At 52.9% G+C, this 24,152-nt stretch overlaps 12 protein-coding genes across 12 annotated transcripts; 7 read left to right on the top strand and 5 right to left on the bottom strand.

Moving 5' to 3' along the window:
- Positions 1 to 687: 687 nt before the first annotated feature.
- Malapachy_2221 (p-loop containing nucleoside triphosphate hydrolase protein) lies at positions 688 to 2,988 on the top strand (the record flags this gene model as incomplete). Its single annotated transcript, XM_018136713.1, has 1 exon — positions 688 to 2,988. One exon carries the CDS (start codon positions 688 to 690, stop codon positions 2,986 to 2,988), a length of 2,301 nt encoding a protein of 766 aa, XP_017992799.1.
- Positions 2,989 to 3,027: 39 nt separating this feature from the next.
- On the bottom strand, positions 3,028 to 3,977 carry Malapachy_2247 (hypothetical protein; the record flags this gene model as incomplete). The annotated part of the gene is made up of 2 exons (XM_018136739.1): positions 3,028 to 3,894; positions 3,921 to 3,977. The coding sequence occupies 2 exons, from the start codon at positions 3,975 to 3,977 to the stop codon at positions 3,028 to 3,030; spliced, it is 924 nt and encodes a 307-aa protein (XP_017992851.1).
- A 442-nt stretch (positions 3,978 to 4,419) lies between these two features.
- Positions 4,420 to 6,015, top strand: Malapachy_2238 (protein phosphatase; the record flags this gene model as incomplete). The annotated part of the gene is made up of 1 exon (XM_018136730.1): positions 4,420 to 6,015. One exon carries the CDS (start codon positions 4,420 to 4,422, stop codon positions 6,013 to 6,015), a length of 1,596 nt encoding a protein of 531 aa, XP_017993446.1.
- A 162-nt stretch (positions 6,016 to 6,177) lies between these two features.
- Positions 6,178 to 6,930, top strand: Malapachy_2237 (p-loop containing nucleoside triphosphate hydrolase protein; the record flags this gene model as incomplete). Its single annotated transcript, XM_018136729.1, has 3 exons — positions 6,178 to 6,230; positions 6,262 to 6,487; positions 6,517 to 6,930. 3 exons carry the CDS (start codon positions 6,178 to 6,180, stop codon positions 6,928 to 6,930), a joined length of 693 nt encoding a protein of 230 aa, XP_017993455.1.
- A 28-nt stretch (positions 6,931 to 6,958) lies between these two features.
- Malapachy_2209 (hypothetical protein) lies at positions 6,959 to 7,494 on the bottom strand (the record flags this gene model as incomplete). The annotated part of the gene is made up of 2 exons (XM_018136701.1): positions 6,959 to 7,204; positions 7,246 to 7,494. 2 exons carry the CDS (start codon positions 7,492 to 7,494, stop codon positions 6,959 to 6,961), a joined length of 495 nt encoding a protein of 164 aa, XP_017993394.1.
- Positions 7,495 to 7,667: 173 nt separating this feature from the next.
- On the top strand, positions 7,668 to 10,912 carry Malapachy_2224 (ribosome biogenesis protein bms1; the record flags this gene model as incomplete). The annotated part of the gene is made up of 3 exons (XM_018136716.1): positions 7,668 to 7,781; positions 7,814 to 8,889; positions 9,097 to 10,912. The coding sequence occupies 3 exons, from the start codon at positions 7,668 to 7,670 to the stop codon at positions 10,910 to 10,912; spliced, it is 3,006 nt and encodes a 1,001-aa protein (XP_017992796.1).
- Positions 10,913 to 10,920: 8 nt separating this feature from the next.
- Positions 10,921 to 15,495, bottom strand: Malapachy_2244 (arm repeat-containing protein; the record flags this gene model as incomplete). The annotated part of the gene is made up of 1 exon (XM_018136736.1): positions 10,921 to 15,495. One exon carries the CDS (start codon positions 15,493 to 15,495, stop codon positions 10,921 to 10,923), a length of 4,575 nt encoding a protein of 1,524 aa, XP_017992850.1.
- Positions 15,496 to 16,060: 565 nt separating this feature from the next.
- Positions 16,061 to 17,821, top strand: Malapachy_2255 (hypothetical protein; the record flags this gene model as incomplete). Its single annotated transcript, XM_018136747.1, has 2 exons — positions 16,061 to 17,682; positions 17,719 to 17,821. The coding sequence occupies 2 exons, from the start codon at positions 16,061 to 16,063 to the stop codon at positions 17,819 to 17,821; spliced, it is 1,725 nt and encodes a 574-aa protein (XP_017992828.1).
- Positions 17,822 to 17,909: 88 nt separating this feature from the next.
- Malapachy_2246 (hypothetical protein) lies at positions 17,910 to 18,984 on the bottom strand (the record flags this gene model as incomplete). The annotated part of the gene is made up of 3 exons (XM_018136738.1): positions 17,910 to 18,329; positions 18,361 to 18,529; positions 18,557 to 18,984. 3 exons carry the CDS (start codon positions 18,982 to 18,984, stop codon positions 17,910 to 17,912), a joined length of 1,017 nt encoding a protein of 338 aa, XP_017992852.1.
- A 162-nt stretch (positions 18,985 to 19,146) lies between these two features.
- Positions 19,147 to 21,511, top strand: Malapachy_2228 (opt family small oligopeptide transporter; the record flags this gene model as incomplete). The annotated part of the gene is made up of 4 exons (XM_018136720.1): positions 19,147 to 20,942; positions 20,974 to 21,223; positions 21,251 to 21,333; positions 21,367 to 21,511. The coding sequence occupies 4 exons, from the start codon at positions 19,147 to 19,149 to the stop codon at positions 21,509 to 21,511; spliced, it is 2,274 nt and encodes a 757-aa protein (XP_017992802.1).
- Positions 21,512 to 22,257: 746 nt separating this feature from the next.
- Malapachy_2258 (hypothetical protein) lies at positions 22,258 to 22,635 on the top strand (the record flags this gene model as incomplete). Its single annotated transcript, XM_018136750.1, has 1 exon — positions 22,258 to 22,635. The coding sequence occupies one exon, from the start codon at positions 22,258 to 22,260 to the stop codon at positions 22,633 to 22,635; it is 378 nt and encodes a 125-aa protein (XP_017992829.1).
- A 59-nt stretch (positions 22,636 to 22,694) lies between these two features.
- Positions 22,695 to 23,958, bottom strand: Malapachy_2212 (hypothetical protein; the record flags this gene model as incomplete). The annotated part of the gene is made up of 6 exons (XM_018136704.1): positions 22,695 to 22,840; positions 22,869 to 23,049; positions 23,080 to 23,153; positions 23,179 to 23,371; positions 23,394 to 23,496; positions 23,528 to 23,958. The coding sequence occupies 6 exons, from the start codon at positions 23,956 to 23,958 to the stop codon at positions 22,695 to 22,697; spliced, it is 1,128 nt and encodes a 375-aa protein (XP_017993342.1).
- Positions 23,959 to 24,152: the final 194 nt, after the last annotated feature.

The raw sequence follows: 24,152 nt of genomic DNA, 5'->3' as shown, positions 1-24,152 counted from the left end.
TCTCGTGGTGACATGGGTGTACATGTACTGCACGATGACGGATGGCTGCTGTATGAGTCCGTAGAGGAAACGGACGATGATCTGCTCCGTGTTTCATAGCGCCCCGAATCCTTACGCGCCTTCTCGCGCTCTTCCAGGATTTCTGTAGCTAGGCCAGGCCTATTGTGAGCTCGTACACTCGTCATACACACCTTCGAATCTCTGTCGTGCGTGATGGCGGTTTCTCGGCCAAGGCTGGGTTCTTGAGCACTTGGGACCGTGTCGGTCTGGACTTGTACGGCCGCGGATTCTTGCATTCATAGATAGCATGTCCGGGCTTTTCACACCGCTGGCATACACGAGGCGCAGCCTCCGCGTTTTTCCCTAGAGGTACACGTGAGGGGAACATGGCACCTGTCACACGCGAGAATTTACACGATCCGCGCTCGTGAACCACAAGGTACCGACGACGCACCTTCTTTTTATCTGCTTACATAAGCATATGCTGGGCCGTGCGTTCGAGATGGTTCTCGGCCAGACCATCCAGAATGGCCAGGCACATAAATACCACTCTTCCCCAAGCTCCGCGCGCGCTGGTGATTCTGTTTCTGAATGTCAACCCTTCAAAAACTTCCTACATTGTCTTTGTTGCGTGCACAACCAGCTAGGATTGTAGCTGGGGCGCGTGTGGCAACAGCCTCAACGCCCATGGTGGCGCGGGTGCCTCTTGCCACCAGGTCGTCCCTACGTTCTCTTCACATATCCGCTGTGCGTGCTCAACAGCCACCGGGTGGTGGCGGTGGATTTCCTGGTATGCGCATGAATATGCAAGGTCAGGGGGCGCAGCCTGGCGAGACGCTCGCGCAGTACTCGCAAGATTTGACCAAACTCGCACGCGAAGGCAAGTTGGATCCGGTCATTGGCCGTGATAGTGAAATCCGACGTGCTATTCAGGTGCTTTCTCGTCGTACGAAGTGCAATCCTGTGCTTGTCGGTCCGGCCGGTGTAGGCAAGACGGCCATTATGGAAGGCTTGGCGCAGCGTATTGTGAACAAAGAGGTGCCTGAGTCACTGCAAGACAAACGTATTTGTGCGTTGGATCTTGGCGCTCTTCTGGCGGGTGCCTCGTTTCGTGGCGCTTTTGAGGAAAGGTTTAAGGCGCTACTCAGCGATATTGAGGCTGAGCACGGAAAAGTCATTGTATTTATTGATGAACTCCATATGCTTTTGAACCTCGGTAAGGCGGAAGGTTCGGTGGATGCGGCGAATATGATGAAGCCTATGCTGGCACGCGGTGTGCTTCAATGTGCTGGTGCGACGACGTACGACGAGTACCGTCAGTACATTGAAAAGGACCCTGCGTTGGCTCGTCGTTTCCAAGCGGTCTCGGTGCTGGAGCCATCGCCTGAGTCTACCATTGCCATTTTGCGAGGTATCCGCTCGCGATACGAAGTGCACCATGGTGTGGGCATTAGCGATGGTGCGCTGGTGACAGCGGCCAACTATGCGTCGCGGTACTTGACCGAGCGCAAGCTGCCGGATAGCGCGATTGACTTGCTGGACGAAGCCATGTCCATGTTGCGTCTGCAACAGGAAAGCAAGCCTGAGTCTATTGAGACGTTGGATCGTGATATTTTGACGCTTCAAATTGAGCTTGAGTCGCTTCGTCATGAAGCAGATCCGCTCTCGGAGGACCGCAAGAAAGCGGTAGAGAAGGAGCTGCGTGAGAAGCAGAGTGAGAACGCAGTGCTTACATCCGCATGGATGGAAGAGCGCAACAAGCTCGACCAAGTGAAGGCCACAAAAGAACAGCTGGAAGAGGCGCGCATTGAATTGGAGCAGGCCACACGTGCAGGCAACTTCCAACGTGTGGCCGAGCTGCAGTACGGCCGCATTCCCGAGCTGGAGGCGCAGCTGCCGAAGGAAGAAGAGCATGCGGAGCGCAAGAATACCCTGCTCCATGAGCGAGTGACGAGTGATGATATCGCGGCGGTTGTGGCGAAAATGACAGGCGTGCCTGTACGTAATCTGCTCAAGGGCGAGCGCGAGCGTTTGATGGGCATTGAAGATGAGCTGCGCAAGCGTATTGTTGGCCAGGACGAGGCTCTTCAGGCCATTGGCCAAGCTGTGCGTCTGAGTCGCGCTGGTCTTAACTCTGCCAAGCGCCCTCTCGCTTCGTTCATGTTCCTGGGCGGCACGGGTGTTGGCAAGACGGAGGCGGCCAAGGGCTTGGCACAGTTCCTCTTTGATTCCGAGAAGTTGATCCAGATCAATTGCTCCGAGCTGAGTGAGTCGCATTCCGTATCGAAACTGGTTGGTGCGCCGCCTGGCTACGTGGGCCATGAAGATGGTGGACAGCTTACGGAGCAGGTGCGTCGTCAGCCGTACTCGGTGGTGCTCTTTGACGAGATTGAGAAGGCGAATCGCAGTATCCACACACTGCTTCTGCAGATCTTGGACGAGGGCCGTCTGCAAGATTCACAAGGACGCCTGGTAGATTTCCGCCAGGCCATCATTATCCTTACGTCGAATGTGGGTGCCGAAGTGCTCTACGCCCCGGGTTCGACGGACGCAAAGGGCCATGCCACGACAGAGTCGCGTACCCAAGTCATGGCAGAAGTGCAGCGGGCCTTCCCGCCTGAGCTGCTGAACCGTTTGGACGAGCAGATCATCTTCAACAACTTGGCACCGGAAACGCTCAACGGCATTGTCTCGATCCGCCTCAACGAAGTGGATATGCGTTTGTACGACAAGCGCATTTGCATGCACGTCGACGATGCCGCGCGAGACTGGCTTGCCAAGAAGGGCTACGATCCAGCGTATGGTGCGCGTCCACTCAACCGCTTGATCCAGCGCAGCTTGCTGAACCCCCTTGCCTCGGACCTGATCCAAGGTAAGGTGCGGGAAGGTGACGAGATCGAAGTGCATGTCAACGAGGCTGGCGACGGTCTCGATATCCTTGTGGCATCGGGTGCGAATACCGATATGGACGAAGACGCATACCTGTAAGTAGGCACACTATGTATGTATAATGAACGACGTATGAACTTAGGCGGGCGCAGGCCACACACTCTGCATCTTTTCTAGGATCGCCGGGAGGTGCGTGTACGGCACTGCCATGAGTCGGCCAAAGATGGGCGCTTCGTACGTATCCGGCGCATCACGCGGCGCTGGGAAACGGAACGTGTGAGCATGCGTTGCAAAGGGACGAATTAGCTCGTCTTCTGGGTGGAACGAGCCTAAGCCATCGTCCAGGCCGGTGCCTGTGCGCTTCTTGTTCGATACACTCTTGCCCAGTGCTGCTGCTGCTGCATCGTCAGGGTGGGCATGTGCGCCACGCGCTTTGCGCTTTCGGGCGCCTGCTAAGCCAGTAGGCTCCTCGTCCTCGTCGTCTCCTTCGTCGAGCGCATCAGCCGAGAAGGCACGCGAGAAAAAGAGGGCATGCGTCGGCGTCGGAGCTGATGTCTCTTCCTGCAGCTCCTGGCACTCCTCCAGCAGCATCTGGATGAGCGGCGGTGTGATTTGTGGCGGCAAATTGATCATACGCTCATGCACAACGAAAAGCAGTGGCTTCTCAGCCGAGGCTTGTTCGAGTAGAGCAAGCAGTGACTGAGCAGAGGCAGAACGACGTAGCTGCGTTGCCAAGTACGAATGCACCAACGCCTGCGCGGGCGAGGGTGGGCCAAGCAGCAACGCGCTCATCACAGCATACGGATCATGGACCTGCTCGAGATCGTCGACCTTGACCACCGTGCCTACACCTCGACTCTGTGCTTGCTCGATCACATGGTCGGCCAGCACGCCCAGATCCAGTTGGGGCGCGTGTGTATAGAAAAGCTGCTGGAACAGTCGCTTCAGCGCTTGAAAATCAATCTCGTTGGGCGCCTGAAAATCGAACTCGACATTGATAAAGTCCTGCGATGAGCCTATATAGAACGTACCACTTCGTCTTCCGAGTCGCTCCCTGACGCAGCCTGCGTAGTACGACTCGCGCTCATCCTTCTCAATCCGCGTGTCACCGTGCGAGCACGGATGGGCTGCGAGTTGGATCATTTTTTTGAGATTTTGGCTGGTGCCGGCCAGCCTCCCCAGCGCCACGTGCAGCCAAGGGCGCTGGTTTCGCGCAAGCCTATCATGTGATGCCGTGGCCCACGAAGACCTGCCTGGCACGGTAGCGGACTGGCCCAGCCTGGCAAGTCAAAATTTGCCGCCCGCTTTTTAGGTGAGAGCGTCTCACATTTCGCGTCTCGAGATTTTCCCCAGGACGTGCCTTCGTGCCAAGTTTAACACGCTGTCGATTTTCAGGTGTAGGTCACTATGAGTCAGACCATACCATCATCCGACACACCAGCACGAAGACATTCGTCTTATCCACCTGCTGTACCGGGGGCCGAAGCAGCATCAGCCTCCTCATCCACACCGGAGTCTGCATCACGCTCCATGTCGACACGTACCATACGCCCAGCGCGTCCCGTGTCGGGCGCTGCACAGTCCAATTTGTCACTCGGTGCGCCTATCCGGGGGCAATCGGCTTTGGTCGCTTCCGAACAAGGAGGCGCTACCCTGCGCCCCATGTTAGAAGAGAGCCCCACCTCGTCGGAGATGTACTCTGATGCCCCTGCCTCTGCGGATGCCAACTCACGCTCCAGCATGCATGTACCAGCTGTACAAGTCACACAGTCTGATGCCGACGAAGGCTTGTCGACCGCAGTAGCTCTGCGTCGGACGTCCTATGCACATGGCCAGGGACCTCCTCCGCTAGCACCGATGACGCCTTCCTCGTCTTCATCGCACATGGCAGTGGCTCAGCATACCTCATCCCCTGCGCCTCTTATGCCTGAGTCGCACTCTATGCAGAACATGGAATTGCGCCCACGAGCCATGCCACCTTCTGGGCCACGCTCCCAACCTGGCCCACGGCCGCCTGCGCCCGCCATGGATGACACACAAGCGGCCGATGCAGGTCCGGATACGCGTTTGCGTGGACTCCGCAAGTGGTTTGCGATGATGACATGTGGTTCTTCATCTTCGACTGTGGCCGCTGCGGTGGATGGCCACGATAAAAAGACGCCGTCACTTCCGCCGTCCGCCAGTCACAGGCGGTCGACACTCCCTGCCACGCCGGCAGACGAGCTTCATGCGGCGGAAACTGTACCAATGAAAACACCGTCTATGCGTGCGTCTACGCACATGGGTGATTCCTCGGCGAACATGGCTGACACTACGCGGAACTCGGCGGTGCTTACCGTGCCCAGTGCGGGGAACCGCAGTAGCATGGCTACGTCGGCAGGCAGCTCTGATATGACTGATGATTTGGACGACTTTTCCCAGGACATCATTACGCAAGTCCCCCAAAATGGTATGCCTGTGGCGGCCGGGTACATTGACCCTGAATTGGAGCAAGAGATGATTGCCGAAGAGCAGCAGTTGATTCAACAAGGTGGCCTAGGTATCCCTGTGGATGAATATGGCCAGCCATGTCCGTTGCTCGTCCCTGCGACGGGCCTGGAGGCTTCGCGAAAATGCTTGGTCCTTGATTTGGACGAGACACTTGTGCACAGCAGTTTCAAGATGGTACCCAACGCGGATTTCGTTGTGCCTGTGGAAATCGAAGGTGTGGTACACAATGTCTATGTGATCAAACGACCGGGTGTGGACGAATTTATGCGTCTTATGGGCCAACTATACGAAGTGGTGATCTTTACAGCCAGTCTGAACAAATATGCTGACCCTGTGATCGACATTTTGGATATCCACCAGGTCGTTCGTCACCGTCTTTTCCGTGAGTCATGCTACAACCACCATGGTACCTATGTAAAAGATCTCTCTCAACTGGGCCGTCCATTGAATGATACCATCATCCTCGACAATTCTCCGGCCTCCTACATTTTCCACCCGACCAATGCGGTACCTGTATCCAGCTGGTTCAACGACCCTCATGACACTGAGCTGACAGACTTGTGTCCTTTCCTCGAAGACTTGTGTGCGGTGGAAGATGTACGGATTGTTCTTGATGGATTTATTGACCTCCTGTAACGAACCTTGCCCCTGCATCCTTGCCAGAAGATACGCAATCAGGCATCCCGACAGCTTAGCACCGTTTCTTTTATCCGCTGCTGGCCTATTCGATCGTTCCCCTGTCCCCCTCCTGCCTGGTTTGTCACGTGTACTGTACACCCACCTTCCTTCCCTACATTCATGGATGAATGTGTCGAACACGTAGTCTGCGAGCTGTTGGCTCGTCGTGATACGTACGTAAGATTATAGTGACTCATGGTTAAGCCTAGACAACTCGCGACGGCTCTTAGTCGGACTTGCAGGTATCCCCGGCTCTGGCAAGTCTACGTTGGCGTTGCGCATCGTTCAAGCTATAGAACAACAGCGAAGTGGCTGTTGCATATGTGTCGGCATGGATGGCTGGCACTACCCACGCGCTGTGCTGGATACCTTTGAGGATCCTGCGGAGGCGCATCATCGCCGTGGTGCTGCCTTTACCTTTGATGCAGACGTATGTACTCATGTGTACTGACATGGTAGGGCTTCGTTGCTTTTGCGAAGCGGCTTCGTAATGACCAAAACACCACGATCAAAGCGCCTTCATTCTCCCATGAGCTCAAAGATCCTGTGCCTGACGGTATTACGATCTTGCCTACCCATTCCATCGTCCTGGTCGAGGGCCTGTATTGTTGCTTAGACGTGGCGCCATGGCGCGAGGCTGCTGCATGCTGGGACCTGCGCTATATACTTCAAGTGCCTCGCAACGTTGCGCGCAGTCGAGTCATTCTCCGGCATGTCCTAGCTGGGATCTGCGCCAATGAGGAGAGTGCAACTCATCAAGGTACGTATGGCAACATAGTTTTGACATTACCAGCGGATACCAATGATGTTCTCAATGGCGACTGGATTTTGGCACACTTGTATCAGCCAAGCACTCCTATTACAATCACATAGATACCTATTCAGCACCTATATATGTCCATTAGTAGCCACGAGCAGCAGCCTGGCAAGCCTTCAGCTGCTCCAGGTAGTACGAGCAAGCGTTCATGTCGTTGGTCTTCTCCAGGCACTGTAGGAATTCCTTGCTCTGCACGTCACAGTTGATGCCAGTGGGCTGCTGCGAGAACGACTGGTCGTACTGTGCTGCGGGCGGATGGGCCTCGGCAGCTGGCGCAGGCTCAGCGTGGCGGCCACCGAACAACATGTTGCTGATACCGTGGCCCACAGTCTGCATGGTTAGTATGAATGTATGGTAGAAAGAAGACGTACCGAGCCAACAGCCACACCGGCTGCCGTGGAGGCCATCTGTCCGAACATGCCAGGACCTTGGGATACGACAGTGGGACCTTGATGAGGTGGGGCTGCATGGTGCTGCGCAGGTGCAGCACGAGACTGCGGAGGCGCCTTGAAGCTCTGCGGAGGCGCCGACATAGTGTGCATACCGCGCGATCCCGAGGGAGCCGAGCGCGGCGGGGCATGTGATGCAGGGCGAGTACCAGAGCGCGAGGAGCGAGGCATGATGGCAGTCAAGAGCAATCCTCAACGGCCCTCTCGCCGCGCTGACGACGCCTTGCCACCCTCGTCTCGTCTCGCACGTGGGAGGCAGGGCTTCGAGGCTCAGCGTCGACGTCGGCCGAATGGCATCGAAACTTTTTTTTTGTCGCGCAGCGTCAGTGCGTTTGCTAGTGACGATGGCGGACGCGACGCAGGTCCACCGCGCCCATCGCGCCGCGCAAGCCGGTCCTAAGTCGGCCAAGGCGAAAGCCAAGGCCAAGGACCGGCATGCAGGCGGATTCAATCCTAAGGTATGTATTGTTTGTGCTTGGCTGACAAATAGGCATTTATTGCGGCTCATCCTTTTGCTGCCGACAAGCAGATCCGCCGCAAGGCCGAGCTGGATCAGCAACGGTTGCATGTGCCCCTGGTCGATCGCACACCTGAAAAGGAGCCCCCGCCTGTAATTGTGGCGGTGGTAGGCCCTGAAGGTGTCGGAAAAACGACACTTATGCGCAGTCTGATTCGTCGTTATACCAAGCATACGATTGCCACCATCACTGGCCCTGTGACGGTTGTCAGTGGGAAGGCACGGCGCATCACATTTATTGAATGCAACAATGATATTAACTCGATGATTGATATCGGCAAGATTGCTGATCTCGTGCTCTTAATGATCGATGGCAGTTTTGGCTTCGAGATGGAGACCATGGAGTTCTTGAATGTGCTGCAGGCGCATGGGTTTCCGAAAGTCATGGGCGTGTTGACCCATCTCGATTTGATCAAGAAGCAAAAGACGCTCCGTGCGGCAAAGAAACGCCTGAAACACCGTTTCTGGACGGAAATCTACCAGGGCGCCAAGCTCTTCTATCTCTCCGGCATTATTAACGGTCGATACCCTGACACAGAAATCCAGAACCTGTGTCGCTTCATCAGTGTGATGAAATTCCGTCCCCTCATCTTCCGAAACCAGCATCCGTATTTCCTGGCAGACCGTATGGAAGAACTGACGCCGCGTGATCTCGTGCAAGCGAACCCCAAGATGGATCGTACCATCACTGTGTATGGCTACGTGCGCGGCACTCATTTGCGTGATAAGCAGCCTATCCACATTCCTGGTGTGGGTGATCTGACCATTGCCTCGATTGAGCGACTCGCTGATCCTTGCCCGCTGCCAACACAGGAGAGTGAAAAGAGACGGAAACTGAGCGACAAGCAAAAGCTGATTCATGCACCTATGAGCGACGTGGGTGGCGTAATGTTCGATAAAGACGCTGTGTATATTAATGTGCCGGGCCACTTTACGAAGAAGGAGGGCGCAGAAGAGGAGAATGTCGGCGAAGGGGAGCGTATGATTATGAGTTTACAGGACTCTGAGACGACGTTGGGCGATCGTGCTGCGCAGGGTGAACTCCGCTTGTTTGGCGACTCCGAGGCGCCTGTGCAAGTCGGACGTACACGCCGGCGTGCTGTCTTTGCCAATGGCGAAATGGATATGATAGGTGACGACGACGACGAGGAGGAGGAGGAGGAGGACGATGACGATGACGACGACGAAGAGGGGTTCGCGCGGCAAGGCAACGACGGCGATGATGCGCAGGACGAGGAAGTGGCTTATGCAGACAGTGACTCGGATCTGGACGATGGGATCGACATGGCTCCATGGAAGACGAATCTGGCTGCGCGGGCCGAAGAAACGGTTCTGGCCAATCGCCGTCGCAAGCGTGATTTGATGCGCTTGGTATACGACTCGGATCTTTCGCCTGAATCCATCGCTAGCGGGAAGGATGCAGAGGAAGAAGACGAGACGCTGGAGGCACAGGAGGAGGATCAGGACTTCTTCCTCAAGGTCGAGAACGAAATGCCTACTGTAATGATCGATGTGCCGGATGAGGCTCGGCCTGTGCTCCGGGAAGGTGCCTTGGATGCATGGAATGAAGAAGACCGACTGGATTCCATTCGTCATCTGTTTATCACAGGCGAGGCTGATGAGGCAGCGGAGGGTGAGGGCGCAGCGGCCGAGGATGCAGAGCCCACGCCAGAAGAGTCAGAAGAGGCCAAGGCGCAGGCTCTGGCTGCGAAGAAAGCGGCTCTCAAGCGCAAGTTTGATGAGCAGTACGATGACGACGAAGAGGAGGCCGAGGACGATTGGTACACTGAGCAAAAGAAGGAGCTCGCTCGCCAAGCAGAGATGAACCAGGCGGAGTTTGCCGATGAAGATGAGTCGACACGTGCCCAGATTGAGGGGTACCGCCCAGGGACCTATGTCCGTGTGGAGATTGCGAACATTCCATGTGAATTTGTGGAGCACTTTAACCCGGCATACCCTGTCGTGGTGGGAGGCCTGCTTCCGAATGAGACGACGTTTGGCTTCCTGCAAGTGCGTATCAAGAAGCACCGCTGGTACAAACGTATTCTCAAGACGAATGATCCATTGATCTTTAGTTTGGGCTGGCGTCGTTTTCAAAGTATGCCGATCTATACATTGGACGACGGGACACGGAATCGTATGCTGAAGTATACGCCTGAGCATATGCACTGCTTGGCCTCATTCTACGGCCCGGCGAGTCTGCCCAACACAGGTTTCTGTGCGTTTAACACGTTGTCTTCTGATACTCCCAACTTCCGGATCAGTGCGACTGGCGTAGTGCTCAACGTCGACTCTGGCAATGGCGCATCGCACCGTATTGTGAAGAAGCTCAAGTTGACAGGTACGCCTGCGAAGGTGTACAAGAACACGGCCTTCATCAAAGACATGTTCTCCTCGCCACTGGAAGTGGCCAAGTTTGAGGGTGCGCAGCTCAAAACGGTGTCAGGTCTGCGTGGCCAAGTGAAGAAGGCGCTGGCCAAGCCGGAAGGTCAGTTCCGTGCTACGTTTGAGGACAAGATCCTTATGAGCGATATTGTCTTCCTACGTGCATGGTACAATATTGTGCCACGTACCTTCTACAACCCGGTGACGTCGCTGTTGATGCGTGGTGACCAGGAGCGCGAATGGCAAGGTATGCGACTCACCGGTACGGTGCGCAAAGAGGCGAACATCAAGACGCCCTTGCGTGTCAACTCCACGTACAAGCCAGTGGAGCGACCTGAAGTACGCAAGTTCAACCCGCTCCGTGTGCCGAAGGCGCTGCAGGCCGCATTGCCGTTCAGCAGCAAGCCGCATATGACCAAGGCGCAGCGCAAGCCGACGTATCTGCAAAAGCGCGCTGTCGTTATGGAGAAGGACGAGCGCGATACGGTAGCCCTCCTCCAGCAGATGCAAGCCGTGCAGAAGGCCAAGCAGCAGAAACGTCTAGCCAAGCGGCAGGAACGCCAGGAAGAACGCAACAAGAAGCAGGCCAAGAAGGAAGAGGGCGATGTACAAAAACACAAGGAGCGTATGAAAGAGATCTACCGTGTCCAAGGCCAGCGCGCCGCGAAGAAGGCCAAAACGACATAGACACTACGTTAGTCATACTCGCTATCCGATTCACTGGCCACCACGTCGTCCTCTTGAGCGACAAAGCTTTCGAGGTACTCCAAGGCCTGCTCTTCTTCGTGCGCCCGGGGGATATCGTCACTGGTCCATGGTGTCAGGGCCTTGGCTGCGTCCGACACCGCCATCCTTGCTATGGGACGATCGCCCATCGGCGCACGACGGTCCGGCTCAAACTTGGCGCATTTGGATTCAGACAGTTTGTACAAATGCTTGATATGCTTTCGAAGCACGCGAATGATGTCAATGCGAGCAGCGGCCAAGGCCAAAGAGCCGATGCTACTCCGCTTTAGTGGACACATCGACTCCGCATCGTCAGTTCCTGTCGCTAACGCCTGGTCTTCTTCGCTGCTCGCATCGGAATGAGCCACTTCGTCTTCTTCGTCCGTCAACGGACTTAGCTCTCGTTGATGGGCCGCTGTACGTAGACGACGCTGCGCTAAACTGGTAAAGGACTGGGCTGTTGACGCTTCGAGGTGCGCCAGCTCATATAGAACAAGCAGGGGCTCTTCGGCGACACGGTACTCCATGGTGGCCAGGTTGTCAGCGACAAACAACGAACAGGCCACATCTTCCTCCGTGCATGGCCGATCCATATCCACGTCCATAGTATGCACCAGAGATCGAAGAAACCCTAAACGGGAAGAACGACGCTCTGAGACAATATCAAACCATGTTTGGAAGCGAGCCTCCGGAAATGCATCCTTGACCCGGGCCCCGCGAGGGTATCTGCCAGAAGTGTCGTGAATACGCCCAGCCATTCGTACACATTCTTTCACGCGTGTAGCTAGCAGCGACGCGTGACGTGCAAATAAGTATCGATGCAAGTGAGCAGCTTGCAAACAAAGCATCTCATCATCACTTGTTTCCAGGGCGATCAAGTAGGGTATACATTGCACAGGGTGCATGAGGCCCTGGCGAATGGCGATGCGAAGAATCGCCATCGCCATGTGTTGCACAGTCCGATAACGAAACAGGAGAGTCACACCCAGGATATCCTCAGCAAACTGTTGCAAAAGAACAGAGGCCAGACCCGCATCGTTGATGGCTTGACCTTGGAGCTGTTCACGAATAGATTCAGACCCAAACTGTGGCCCATATTCGTCGTTCGAAAGATAGTCTAGCAGAGGTTGGAGAAGCAGTTCTTTTCGGTTTCCACCCTGCAACTCTTTGTGAACAATCGGGATCATGGCATGGTCAAGGAAAAACGTAGGATGGGCCCTCAGTAGGTAGCCCAATGCAGCTAACATGAGCTGCTGGCCCTCGCATGCAGCCGTCGAGTACAGCTGCAAAAGACGAGAAAATAGGATCTTCAACGTGGTGACGCCCGGGTCAAAAACAGACGATGGAGTAAAGCCGGCTAGCATCGCAAGAATGTATACGACAATCTTCTGGGATGCCGAAATGGTATCAGCCGACGTAATTCGTCGAAATCGTCTCATACACTTGTCAAACATCTGATCAAGGCGGTCCTTGTGATGTGTCTGGTAGGCAATTGTGAGACAGAAACATTGGACAATGGCTTCGAATGGAGACGTGCTTGGATGGATTCGACAGTGCGTGATCATATGGGCCAATATATCCTCTAAGGACTTGGCAAACGATAAAGCTGTCCTGGGCATATGCGGTAGGCATACAATGAATATACGTAACAAAGCTTCCATCCGTTCCACATCCGAAATAGATTCAGGGTTTTCAATATAGGGAAGGAGCTGCTTGGCACGCGTGATGCTTACCACATTGGGATGGGCAGAGGCAATCGCTTGCACCACATACGACCAGCTTCGAAACGACGTAAGAGTCTCCTCGTCCGTCACACAGCAAAGCAGCATCTCGTCGACCACCTGGGCCAGCTTTGCTATCTCTTCACTGTCTTTGCGCTCGTCACCGAGGCGCCGTAAAAATTCATCCAGGGGGGAGGGCCTCCAATGAAAGACCCGGCAAGCCGTCAGTAATTGATGCATAATCGTAGAGACATTTTCCTTGGATGTAGGACCTAGCCAGAGCTGTATCAAAGACTCAAAGGCCATCGTTTGAACAGTAGGGTCAATGTCCTGCATACGCTGCAAAAGACTTAGCACCGCACCCGTCTTTACTTCGTTCACGTCACTGGCATAGTATACATCGTGCATAAACTTCACTGTACGCTTTCGAACGCTCACTGCCGTGTCCAGCATACGGCTTTTGAACAGTTCGTAGTACGTAGGGATATACTTGGGGCAGGATAGCAAGAAAGCTCCCAATATAGCCACACAGGATTCCCGAATCGCTGCGCCGCTATCCACCATATGCTCACTGATCACACGACGGACATCGCCATTGCTCAAGAATGACGGATCCACATGCGAAATGCTGCCTAAAGCCCGCATGGACCGTGTCCGGAGTGAGAGCGCCTGGGAATTCACTTGCGACAAGATGACATGAAGCACTTTGGAATAGGGTATAAAGAATGTACTGTGCAAGACAAGTTGGGGAAGTATGTGAGAGTCCTTGCGCAAGCGTGATGGGGCCTCTTCCGTTCGACGTGAAAGGGTGGTCAGCGTAGCAAGAAATTCCTGTGTCGCATTGTCATCACATGACAGGGATCGTAGAGCCAAAGCGAGCTCATAAAGGTATTGCGCCTGGACAAACCGAGCAGCAGCCTCCGTAGCTGGATCATTTTTCCGGGCATGTTGCATACTGTAAATGATAGAGCGATATGCCTCGTCCAAGTCGTATAACGCATTCACATTGCATGTACGGCAAATGTCCGACATATACTGAAGCTCGCCGCATCGCTTTGCGCGCTTTGTTTGCATGGCTAGCTCGGCTTGCCTAATGCTTGTGGCAATCAGACCAAGTTGGTCAAGAGCAACATTCTTGATCTCCTTGGGCCCTTTGGTTTCACGGAGGGCTACGATGAATGTCTTGGTAAGTGTAGAAAGAAGGATGCTAGCTGCTGGCCAGTCAGGCAGGAACAGGAGGATGAGAACGTCTTCCACTACAGCAGCCACAGTGGTCATAGGCTGGTCATCAATACTCAGCTCATTGCTTTTGTTGCAATTTTTTACCAAGGCACCGGACAGTGAGCTAGCAAGCGCATGTAGAAACTCCTGCTGCTCTTGACTGGGTGGTTTTTCTTTATCTGCCCTGATCTCAGCTTCATCGAACCAAGCATAGGACTGTTCCAGGAGGGCAGGCGCACAGTAAGAGGCTGCCTGTAGAAGTTGCAAGAGGATAGCTGTCATCATATATACAGAACGTCCATTTGACAGGCGGAACCATCGCTTCCGCTGCCGCATATCAGGAAAGAGATGAGAGGAAGAAAGTATCTGAGTAATAATCCATACACGTTGGTCGGAGCAACGAGCCATAATAGAGCGAAGAGTTGCTAGCGATGCCAATCGAAGGGGACGTAGAGCATGGACTTGCAGATAATGTGAGTGCACAGCACGTTTGGGACCGATCGCGAGGTCAGAAGATATATAAGGCGCAATGCAGAGATAGACACTTCGGATCGTGAAGGTCTCAGACATGGCCAGACTGCTTAGGCAGAAAAGAGGCTCAAGCATGGACGTAGCGGCACATACCTGGCGAAAATGGATGTCCAGGAGGGCTTGCAGCGAGTCAGATATCTCGTTTTTCTCGAGTTTGAGTGCCAATCCTTTCTTGGGTGACATGGTGCAAGCATCGGCAAGAGGTAAAATGAACTGGTTGAGAGTCTCTTTGAGTGTATCCACACATAACAATAAGGTTTCTTCGGAGAACAAGAACTTGGGGAGTTGGTCGTATGCAAAGATAAGAAGACAGCTACGCACGCAAATCAGTGCGGCATTGCAGCATCGTACCGTATACTCGTCAAGTGGAGCGGACAAACTTAGTATACTAGTGCGCCGGATGGTGGTATCAAGAAGAGCGATTAGACGCTGTAGTTTGGTGGTGTCCACATCTAGGAGATGAACTGGTTTGGAGCTTGTCGTTTTTCCACCATGTAAGATAGCTTTATCTGTTTCGCGTGCGCAGTGACTGAGCAAGCCATAGAGCTGTTGTGCAGCACGAGGAAGGATGACAATTTCGCCTTCGGACCTGCCCACCATGACAAACTCTGTGGCGTCAGGACCACATTCATCCTCCTCGGCCAGCAGAGAGTCGAGAAATCGTAATAAAATCTCTCCAGGCGTTTGGGGTGCACGAAGGGAGTCGGGGGTTGGAATAGGTGAAGACGGCGGGGCGTCGGACGTTAGGAGTAAAGATTCATCCGAAAAGAGTTGGGCATCATCGAGATCCCACCCATCACTCCATCCCAGGGCAAATATATCACTTGTGTCCGGAAGAGTCGTCTCGAATCGGGCGTATTTTTTGTTGGTATCATCGTCCGAGACAGACAAGCCATGCTTTTCTGGGCGAGGATTCGTCGACCCACTTAGAGACGCACGAAGACGGGCAGGTACATCATTCACAAGTGCTTCAATCCCATCTGAGGAGAGTTCAATCACACCCGATCTAGCTTGGAGCGAGGGTATAGGTGACGAAGAGGGGACCACCTCAGAGTCTGACGCCCTCGTCATCACACGTCGTGACCAGCAGCGCGTATCTATCTGGACGTGCGCGTAAACGAGAAGGCATTCACGACGCATTAGCTAAGCGAGACTCGAGTAGGACTTTTGTTGCGCCTCCACAGGGCCTCCTGCCCCGTGTGCTCCAACACGTTTGGCAGACATGTCCGCCACGGCAGACACTGGGCAGGCTGAGATAGGATCTCACCCTGGCCCTTCTGAATACCCTGAAGAAGATACAATTCAAATACACACAGCAGATGATGACTGTGCTGATATTGGTTCAGGATTGGAAGATGACTATGATGACGAAGATGATGATTTTCATCATGGTACAATCCACGTATGGGATGAAGACAGTGACGATGATGAACAGTCAGAGGAACAGCGCCCTAGACAACGGCGTAAAAATATATTCCGGCTTCCTGCACGAGATGGACGTGGACCGCGACTCCCACCTGTGACGCATTGGTGGCGTACACTACTTATAGGCTCCGCCGAGCCTGGTCGCTTATCAATTGGACATGTGGCAGTCAACCTATTCTCGTCAAGTCTACACCCAGGTGTACTGCTAGCTATGCCTGTATACTTTGCCAGGGCAGGAGAGGTGCCAGGCATGATCATACTGGTCCTTATTGCTTTGCTAAGTGGCTTTGGTGGCGGTCTGTGGGTGATTCTGGGCCGCTATGTCGGCGGTAACACGATTGAGGCCATAGTAAGTCGGGCCTTTGGCATGAATACACGTTGGAAGAAGAATCTGGGACATGGTATTGGCAGTGTTCTCTTGGTTATATACTGCACAGGGGCAGCTGTTATTGCCTACCACGCTATGACCGATTTGCTTTTGCAAGTGTCTTTCTACTACACAGCAACAGGCCAGCTCTTCCATGACCGTGCTTTCGTTACCCTGGCTGTAGGAGGTGCATTAACCCTACCTCTTCTTCTCTCGACAACGCCAAAGCGCAACATTATCCAAATTCAATCATGGATAGTGCTTTTGTTCTACCCAGCGGTTATCGGTATCATGTTTGCTCGGCTGAATGATCTTACTATCCCCAGCTTGCGACGTGGATCACCCATGTCAAAGGACGTATCATTGACTACGTTTGTTCCAATGCCGCAAGAAAATATGTATGCCTGGCCCTGGGCAAGCACAGCTATGATCCCATTGCTTACATTGAGTACATCACCAGCTCAAATCCTGGCACACAACCGAAGTCTCAGGCGAAAACATGCGTATGACTCCAACGTTATTTCGTTTCACATTGCACAGTTTGTGCAAGTGCTCATGGTAGTGGCTGTCGTCTACTTCATGAGTGTGGAGATCGGTATGTTTGGGACAGAAGAACTGCAAGGTGGTCTGCACCCAAACTTTTTCACGGCCTTCCCGCTGGATGATAATTATGTGAATGTGGCACGCATACTCTTTGCGATCTTACTCGCAGCACATGTATCTGTGTGCCTTGCCTCAGCGCGATCGTGCTGGAGCCGCTTCTTGAACTTGATGAATCTACATCCTTTGCGCAGTATTGCGCCTCCTACGCCCCACTTGTATCGACGCCCTACGTTTCAACGGCAGCTGAGCCGCTCTTTCACTCAATCAAGCCCGCTATGGCTGCCTTCCTCTTGGCGTAGTCCGTCGCAGCCTTTCTTGTCAGAGCAAGATACGGCGGAACTGCGGACTTGGCGCCGATTCAAGTTTTTACGCAGCACATTGGGTGGAGTTATGTTATGGACGATCACAGCAACAACAGCCTATGTCGCTGGCGTAGGCGGTCTCTTTCGTCGGGAAGAGAAAGAAGGTGAAGAGCTTCGATTTTTACGCTCGATCGAGGTTATGGGTGTATTCGGCGCTTTCGTGGGCTTTATTCTTCCGGCCATTATCTGGCTCATTCTTTTCCGTATCCGACGCCCGCGGGCGATTTTGTTGTTGCAAACCAACGCCATGCGCCGGCGTATCAATCAATACTTACTTTCGCCTCTTAGTACGCTGATTGGCATGTCTCATCCGCCTACGGAAGAGACCGAACCTCTACTCTCAGAGCCACACGCTGATTCTGATGATGCCACAAGTCCTGCACGGGAAGTACACATATCCATGCCGAACCATCTGAATGAACACACAGCGGCAGATTGCGACGATGCAACATTGATTCTGCTCGCACGCAAAGAGCGTGAACTCCAGCGGAAGTCACGAGGGTACGTTGTTTTCCATGCATCAGTTACTTACCGCAGACGTCGTCGTATGCAAGAGCTTGTCGTGGTGGCAGCCCTTTTGCCATGTGGTTTCTTGCTGGTCGTCATGGCCCTGTTTGACCTGACAAAGGGAGAATACTAAAGCTTGTATGTGATGATATGTAGTATATGTTAAAAGCGTTCTATCACGCCTATATATTAGATCAAATAGGTATGGGTATATGAAGGTATCATGAAGGAGTCGTGGTTGCTTCTGGAACGGTGGCATGCCGAGCTAGTCTTTCGTGCAACTGCATAATAGTACCCAGTAGTAGATTGGTTTGCTCCTTGGCTTCCGTCAGCGTTTCAGGCTCTTTGCGTAAAAGATATTCGAGTTGCATACGACTCCGCTCCGGCATTGACTCCACATAAACAGGCTCCTTACTGCTGGCTCGCTGGAAATGAGCCTTACGGCCTGTCGTCATTAATTGATTAAGGCTCACATTGAGCTGCTGCAAAAGCAACAAACACGGGAAAAACAGTTCAGAGGTCAAAGTAATCAGTTGAAAGGGAAGCATATACGTCCACTTGGTTATTGACGCAGCTAGAGGCACAGAGACTAAAAGCGACATTTGGAAGAAGAACAAGCAGCCCTGAAGAAGGATGCCCCACTAATGGTCAGTCATAATGCCGTGCACATACTAAAGATCCAATGCCCACAGATTTAGACTCCGAGCGTAGCGACAAAACCCAAGCAAGGACATGCGAGATCAGCATGTGGAAATGGAAGAACAATCGGCTCTGAATTCCTTCGCGCATGTATTCGTTGAGTGTGCTGAGGTTCCGCCACGATGTAATTGATACACCAAATCTTGTATGTCAGCAGAGAAGCACGTACCTGTCGTAGGCGTAGCGTAATACAGAGTCTGAAAGAATGGAATACACGTTGTGAAGGCGCATAAATTGGCCTTCATCCGTAGCACCAACTTTGTCGGGGTGATAGACTTTGGCAAGTTCACGGTAATGCCGCTTAATATCCTTGTCTGTCGACGTAGGCAATACACCAAATATTGCGTATATGTTTGTCTCCATACCCTGCATCGCACGGTATAGGCAGTACAGCACGTAAAGACAAGCTACCAAAATACGCGCGACTTCCCAATGAGAACGTGCAGCGGGCGTCTGCGGCGGCGGACGCTTCAGCCGTAACGCTCGGATAGGACATGCATACAAGCCATCCAGCAGGAAGCGTATGCCAATACTGTTAAATGCGCTCCATGCACCCCATATAGCTAGCTGGGAGAGAGCGACTTGCGCTAGTGTCATGATGTGGGGAAGGGAAAGTGTTGACGTTTGGTCCTTGCGAGGAAATAAGGCCAACGAGCTCAGCGCACGCGTCTCGCACACGCCCTGTGCAGGGACCCACTTACATACTCTGTGTGCGAGCCTGATAGTATGCACAACCGGAGGGTATCTGAGTCTGTACGGATGCGCAGTCATGAATCAGACTACCCTGAGGCTACGCCATATGAATCGTATGAGGACGAAGTGGCGTTAGAACTACTAGACGAGGAGAGTCGCGCGCAGGATGGCAAGCATGTCAATGATGCCATCGAGGACGACGATGACGGACTGCGCATCGTGCATCAGATCGTTCCGGATACAGACAACCCGCTTCTTCCTTCACTAACTTTTCGCTCTGTGGTCCTTGGCAGCGTATTCACTGTACTGGGTGCTGGTATGTCACAGCTGTTCTTCTACAAATCCAATGCGCCGTCGTTTAGCAGCTACTTTGTGATCCTTGTCACGCTGCCATTGGCACGATGGATGGCACATGCGCTTCCAGATCGCACTATCAATCTATTTGGATGGCGCTTCCAACTAAATCCTGGGCCTTTTAGCGTGAAGGAGCATGTCTTAATTGCTGTCACAGTCTCATCAGGGGCAACAAGTGCCTACGCATCCGATATCATCAATATTCAGGAGCTCTTCTTTGGAGAGCATATGTCTGCGATACCGTCGCTTACCTTGTTGATTACCACGCAAGTCATTGGCTTTGGATTTGCTGGATTGGTGTACAATATGTTGGTACGCCCTCCTTCTATGGTGTTTCCAAGCGCCCTTGTCACTGTTTCCCTTTTCAATACACTACATGACTCAGAATCTTTGCTCACCAAGAAACGGATGCGCTTCTTCATATATGCATTTGCTGGCATCTATGTGTACCAGTTTCTTCCTACAACGCTGTTCCCTACATTGAGCAGCGTGGCGGTATTGTGTTACGTTCACCGCAGTAAGATTACTCAAATTCTGAGTTCAGGCTACCGTGGTTTTGGTATTGCCAACCTAAGCTTTGATTGGAATGTACTGGGCAGCAGTGGTCCACTCTTCCAGCCATGGTGGGCTGCCATGAATTTCTACGGTGGGCTTATCGGCATGATGTACATTGTCATGCCGATTTTGTACTTTTCAAACTTTTGGAATGCACAATCGTTCCCAGCAGTGCTTAGCTCTGCGCTTTTCACTATGAATCATGAAAAGTTTGATGTCAGCGCTGTGCTTAACAAGGACAATACGCTGGACGAGAAAGCGTGGGAAGAAAAGCGGCCTATGCTTCTTACTCCATTTTTTGCTTTGTCCTATGGCATTAGCTTTGCTATTCTCACAAGTACCATAACTCATGTGCTTCTGTGGCATGGCAAAGAGATTAAGAAAGCCTTGTACAACCCGATATATTCGGACATTCATAATCAGCTGATGAAATCATACCCTCTTGTACCACAGGCATGGTACCTTTGGACACTCGTGTTATCACTAGGCAGTGCTATGGTTCTCGTCATTACAACGCCCTCTTTGCAGTTTCCAGTGTGGGGATTGCTGTTGTCGGTCGGAATGTCCCTCTTTTTCTTAATCCCAATCGGTATTCTAAAGGCTGTTAGTGATACGGGTGTGGGATTGAACGTGATTACGGAGTTTGTGGCAGGCTATCTCATCCCAGGGAAGCCCATTGGAAGTACGTATACGACTTACTTACGTCTAGATGTATGCTGGAAATGCTATGGCTACATGAGTTGTGCGCAGGCCCTCGATATGATTGGTGATTTGAAGCTGGCTCATTATATGAAAATCAGTCCAAAGCATATGTTTTTGTCGCAACTTTTGGGAACAGTCATCGGGTGTGTTGTGAACTATATGGTGATTCGTGTCGTCCTTGCTCCTGAGAACGGATACCGCGCATACCTAGATGGCAGTGTGGACGATCCCACCGGGCAATGGGATGGAAGGTACGTGATGCAGGCACTCACCGATCCGCAGAAAAGTTCAAATCTTCCGTTCAGCTTCCATTATCTGGGGCGCAGTCGGCCCAGAGAAGTTCTTTGCTGGCGATTACAAGTACTTGTATTGGGGTTTTGTATTGGGAGCCCTTCTTCCTCTGATCCCCTGGCTTTTGCACAAGCGACTGCAGACGCAGACCCTGGGCAAACTACGTGAATCTATGTTCAGTCGTACGGTGGTCCCTATTTTCCTACACGGTGCTATTGCGCCGCCAGCCACGCCAACCAATGTATGTATCATATGCACTGACAGTTAGATCATGTTAGGTGGTTTTATCTGTGCCTTTTTGTCGCAAAAATGGGCGCGCGAACGATACCCGCGATGGTTCCAGAAGTACAAGTATGTATGCGATATGCGAAGGTAACCAAGCAGCTATGTTCTATCAGCAGCACTCGATGCTGGCGCCTCTATCAATGCGCTAACTGTGTTTGTCCTCTCCATTACGCTGTTTCGCTGGTTTGGCACGCCACATCTTTTCTCGCCAGGCACCGACGTGGAGCATTGCAAAGTAGACTGATGGGCCCAAGCGCCTGGCTGTATAGTAGGTTCTCTTCTTACATGGCGTTACATAAGCACTCTCTATCCCCACACATCGCCGATGTATTCCTCTTTAAGTCTGCCCGTACTTGACGCGCCACTTGGCAGGGTTTCTGAGAGTGTTGCTATCTGCCAATGGTGCACTCTGTATTTCGAAGAGCTTTTGATAACTCAGTTGATGTGCATTCGACACCATTCATCACATATTCGGCCGTGGCCATCGCCGTGGTGGTGATTATTATCGTGCTGATTATTGTACGACTCGCCCTGCTAAATCGGCGACGCCTGGCGGTTGGAGATCCAGCAATGTATTACCGTGGAATTCCTATGGTCCCTGATATACCACCTCCTCCCCTCTATGAATGCAAAGTTGCGCCGACCGATCATCTTAATGCACCGACGCCACTGCGACAGTGGCAAGAGGTGCAACCACTTTCTGTTGCATTTGATCGTGAATCTTCCCAGGCTTTCAAACACATCACGTCGCAAATTAACCCGCCTAAATCATGGACGAGGTCCTTGAAACCCTCGGCTTCTGCACCCACAACCGTACAAACGACCTTCCTGATCACTTTGCCCACACCACAAACGCCCTTCCCGGACCACTTACGACGACGCACCCATACACAAGTCCATTCTACTGCAAAAACAAACACAAGTGATCCACTTGTAGCACAAGGTCAACCCACTATCGAAATTAGTTCGAGTGGCGAAGCACCTGCCGCCATGAAACCACAACGAGCTCCCAGCATTCGTTCGACGGCTTCCAGAAAGGAAATAGGCGAGGCACGGCGCGACGCTTTGCTTGAACAGATGGGCTTGAGTCGTCCAGGGTCTCGGCAGGATTTGCATCATTCGGCCTCCCAACGCTCTCATCTTTCTAGTGCCAATCAGGCCATCTTACATCGACAGGAGCAAGAAAATGAAGTGGTCGACACAGAGGCCGCACCGCTCGGTGCTCTGGCATTGGGATCCGTGGCTTTGGAAATCCGCGCCAAAGGCCCGCGTGGCAAACAAGCCAAGGATGTATGGACAGTGAATGATATTCGAACGATGATAGATCGCGCGAAGAACCTGCGTGAGGCCACGGCTACGACCACCTAATGATGAACACCCCTTCGTACTATTTTAACCATGTAGCTTGTATAGATGTATTAGTACCACTATGACCATGTACGTTGCATAATGGCTTTAATGGCCTCTTCCACGTTGTCGACAATCAGTGTAGGTTTGTGTGCAGGAGGCCCTTCTACGTCGCGAAAGACACCCGTGCGAACGAGGGCCGAGGACCAGCCAAAGTTATTGGCGCCTGGCGTGTGAGAATGTCCAACACGTACCGTGAATATCTGAGAAGGGATTGTCACCAATCATCCATACATTTTCAGGGGCCACGCGAGAGGAAGCGTCCTTCGATGTGTCACGAATGAGATCCTGAAGCAGCGCATTCGCATACTCGTACGTCATGAGTTCCGGTTTGCCGAACGTAGTAGCGGGAAGCTCAATACCGTCCGTCACTCGCTGTAGGTGAGTCGAATCAAGAGTACATACTTTGTACACCGCTTCCAGCGCCGTACGGAAAGCACCTTGGCCAAGACGTGCCACAGGAAAGTCGTTACCCCATACTGATATAAGTCGTGCTGTACGTACGTAAGTCGCCGTGAGAGAAATAGATAGGGATAGGGGCACGGTTACGAATTTGTTCATTCGTCTCCACGGTACCAAACACGCCCTGTTGCGTGCGCAGAATATCAACCATGTACTGGATATCGCGGCCCCATTCGCGGCTGTCGTGGAACACAAAGATAGCCTCAAAGTGCACTTTCGAGAAGTCCACTCGCTTCTGTTAGTGCTATAATGCGTACCTTCACGGCCACTTGCTGATCGGGGATGGGATCACCGTATGGGAAGGATGGCGGAGCGTAGGCCTGTAGATCGTGAACAGTGTACACTTGCCGGAATCCGTAGCTGAAGAGTGAGGAAGAGAGGCACTACGTACCCTTCAAGAACCTGACGCGAAGCGCCGGGTGGGTACTCGGGCCCGCCAATCATTAATACAGCCTTGTCCTTGTACGTATCGACCAACGACTGCATCACAGTGTGCGCTTGGACCACTTGCTTGGGTGAGACGGTAGTTTGGAAATCGTTGGATAGGTCCTTGGCACGGACCTTTTCATCTTTTCCACCGCTGTTTGTGATGAACAAGTATGGCACCTTTTGCTTCCAGGGATTGTCGCCTTCCAACATGCGGATCGTGCGAACAGCCTCTGGAAGTACAACAGGCCCCTGCTTCAATACGCCATCAATATCAAAGGCAATCGCAATAGGCGTACGAGTCGTGGTAGCAGAAATGAAGCGACCATGTCCAGGCGCAGACCTGAAGGAGGCGGCTGGCGCGAAAGGGCGTGCGGTGCGTGGCAGTCGCAACATGCTGTGCGCGTACGTGATAGGGATCGTAGGCGTGTCATGCCTGTCATGGAGGAAATGTACACACCTCCATATTCACGTGGTGACGATCCAAGGACGCAGCCCACGCGTGCGTCATGCTTGGTGCTTGACGACGCTGCAGCGACGACAAGAAGACGCCGGCTGGGATCTGACGAGAAGAGTGTGCTCCTAATCGG

Source organism: Malassezia pachydermatis (assembly GCF_001278385.1).
Source record: "Malassezia pachydermatis strain CBS 1879 chromosome Unknown scaffold2, whole genome shotgun sequence".
Lineage (NCBI taxonomy): Eukaryota > Fungi > Basidiomycota > Malasseziomycetes > Malasseziales > Malasseziaceae > Malassezia > Malassezia pachydermatis.
This window is presented reverse-complemented; position numbering and strand designations above follow the sequence as displayed.